This window comes from Acanthamoeba castellanii, assembly GCF_000313135.1.
Source record: "Acanthamoeba castellanii str. Neff unplaced genomic scaffold scf7180000084599, whole genome shotgun sequence".
Classification (NCBI taxonomy): domain Eukaryota; phylum Discosea; order Longamoebia; family Acanthamoebidae; genus Acanthamoeba; species Acanthamoeba castellanii.
The window spans coordinates 1,867,734-1,869,219 of record NW_004457442.1 but is presented as its reverse complement, the minus strand read 5'-3'; the positions used below and the strand labels follow the sequence as shown (position 1 = coordinate 1,869,219).

The 1,486-nt window shown below is 58.6% G+C and overlaps 1 protein-coding gene across 1 annotated transcript; it reads right to left on the bottom strand.

Moving 5' to 3' along the window:
• Window positions 1–908: 908 nt before the first annotated feature.
• ACA1_065590 (uncharacterized protein) lies at window positions 909–1,454 on the bottom strand (the record flags this gene model as incomplete). The annotated part of the gene is made up of 1 exon (XM_004339715.1): window positions 909–1,454. A coding segment is annotated over one exon (546 nt), but the record flags the coding sequence as incomplete, so codon positions are not given.
• Window positions 1,455–1,486: the final 32 nt, after the last annotated feature.

Here is a 1,486-nt window from a genome sequence, read left to right as displayed (position 1 = left end):
ATTCCCCATTCCTTTCCTCCTTGGTGTGATGAGCTGATCTGCCCACAACAAGCACACCACACACTCACTTTCCTTGCAGGCGTGGTGGTAGGTGGTGCGCTCGTGCTCATCCCGTGCTGGTGCTGTCTTGTACCTGTGGCGCTGGCCGTTCACCAGGTGTGTGCAGCACTGGTGTCGACAGGGGAAAGTCATGTAGGTGTGTTGGGCGCTCATGGATGAAAACAAAAAGACAGCTGATAAAGCACCTCTGTACTTTGTGGGCGACTTCGGAGAAAAAGAGCGAAACGGTGGCACATTCCGATCATTCTTCCCGTCCGAGACCTTGGCTGCCCCCCTTTGTAAAACGCCTACTAAACCAGACAATAAGGGGGCAAAACCACATGAATGTGTGGCACATTCCGATGTCATGACCAATCAGGTGAAGTGAGTGGGTGATGTGGCTGGCACAGAAGAGGGAGGGGTGTGTGAGGGGTGCNCAAAAAGGATACGGCACGGTGGATTCCCGGGTGGTCGCCCACCCCAGTACTAACACCGCCTGGCGCAGCTTAACTTCGCTGTTCGGATGGGAAGCGGTGCTTTCTGCGCAGTGTGGCCGTATCCATCAGCCTTCACCACACACTCTGCCATCACCACCTCCCCCATGTCCACGCCAACGTCACCCTCTTAGCTCATCAACGCGAAGTTGTGAAATGATTGATGGCGTATGTGAATCACTCGGTGCCATCTGGTGAATTCCATCAACAAAGGTTCTCAAAGCGCCTGGCCTCCATCCGCCTAGAGTTGGTCCGTGCAAGTAGTGTCCCATCCCCACCTCCCCTCACTTCTTCTAAGCCCTGTGCCAAGCTTGCTATGTTTACGTGTGGTGGCGGATAAAATGGTGGTGTTTACAAGATTAGCCTCCTCCTTCGTTATAGGGAGTCCACGCCGCCAAGCAGCTGCTTCAGCCGCCGCTCTTCGTCTCCTTCCGCCGCGAGGTCGGCCAGCAGCGAATCGATCGTCAGTCCGCGCGAAGACATCAGCGAATCAGATGACGAGTCCAGCAGCTTGCCCTGACCCGACCCATCTTCCAAGTCCTCCTCCACGACGTAGCGCCTCTTCCTGACAGGCGTGGATCTCACCTTCACCTTCTTCTCCTCCGTTCTGCCCAGGTCGTCGATCACGAAGCTTCGTTCGAACGTCGTCGTCGTGTCCGTTCGTTCGTTGTCCGGCGCCCGGCGCTTGACTCCCCTACTGACGGCATTCTCGCCGGTCTCCTCCCTGTCGAGCGCCTCCGCCACCAGGAACGACCAGTCGACCAGCCCCAGGGCGCGCCTGTCCACCGGCGCTCGTGGCTTGGCCTTCTCGCGCCCGGGCACCTCCTCCTGCTCCTGCTCCAGCTCCTCGTCTTCTCGGGCCTCCTCGCTGGCGCGGCTGCTGCTGCTGGAAGCCGGACCTCGGCCGCGTTGTCGTCGTCGAGCCGGAGCTTGGCAACCGGTTGCTAGTTGTG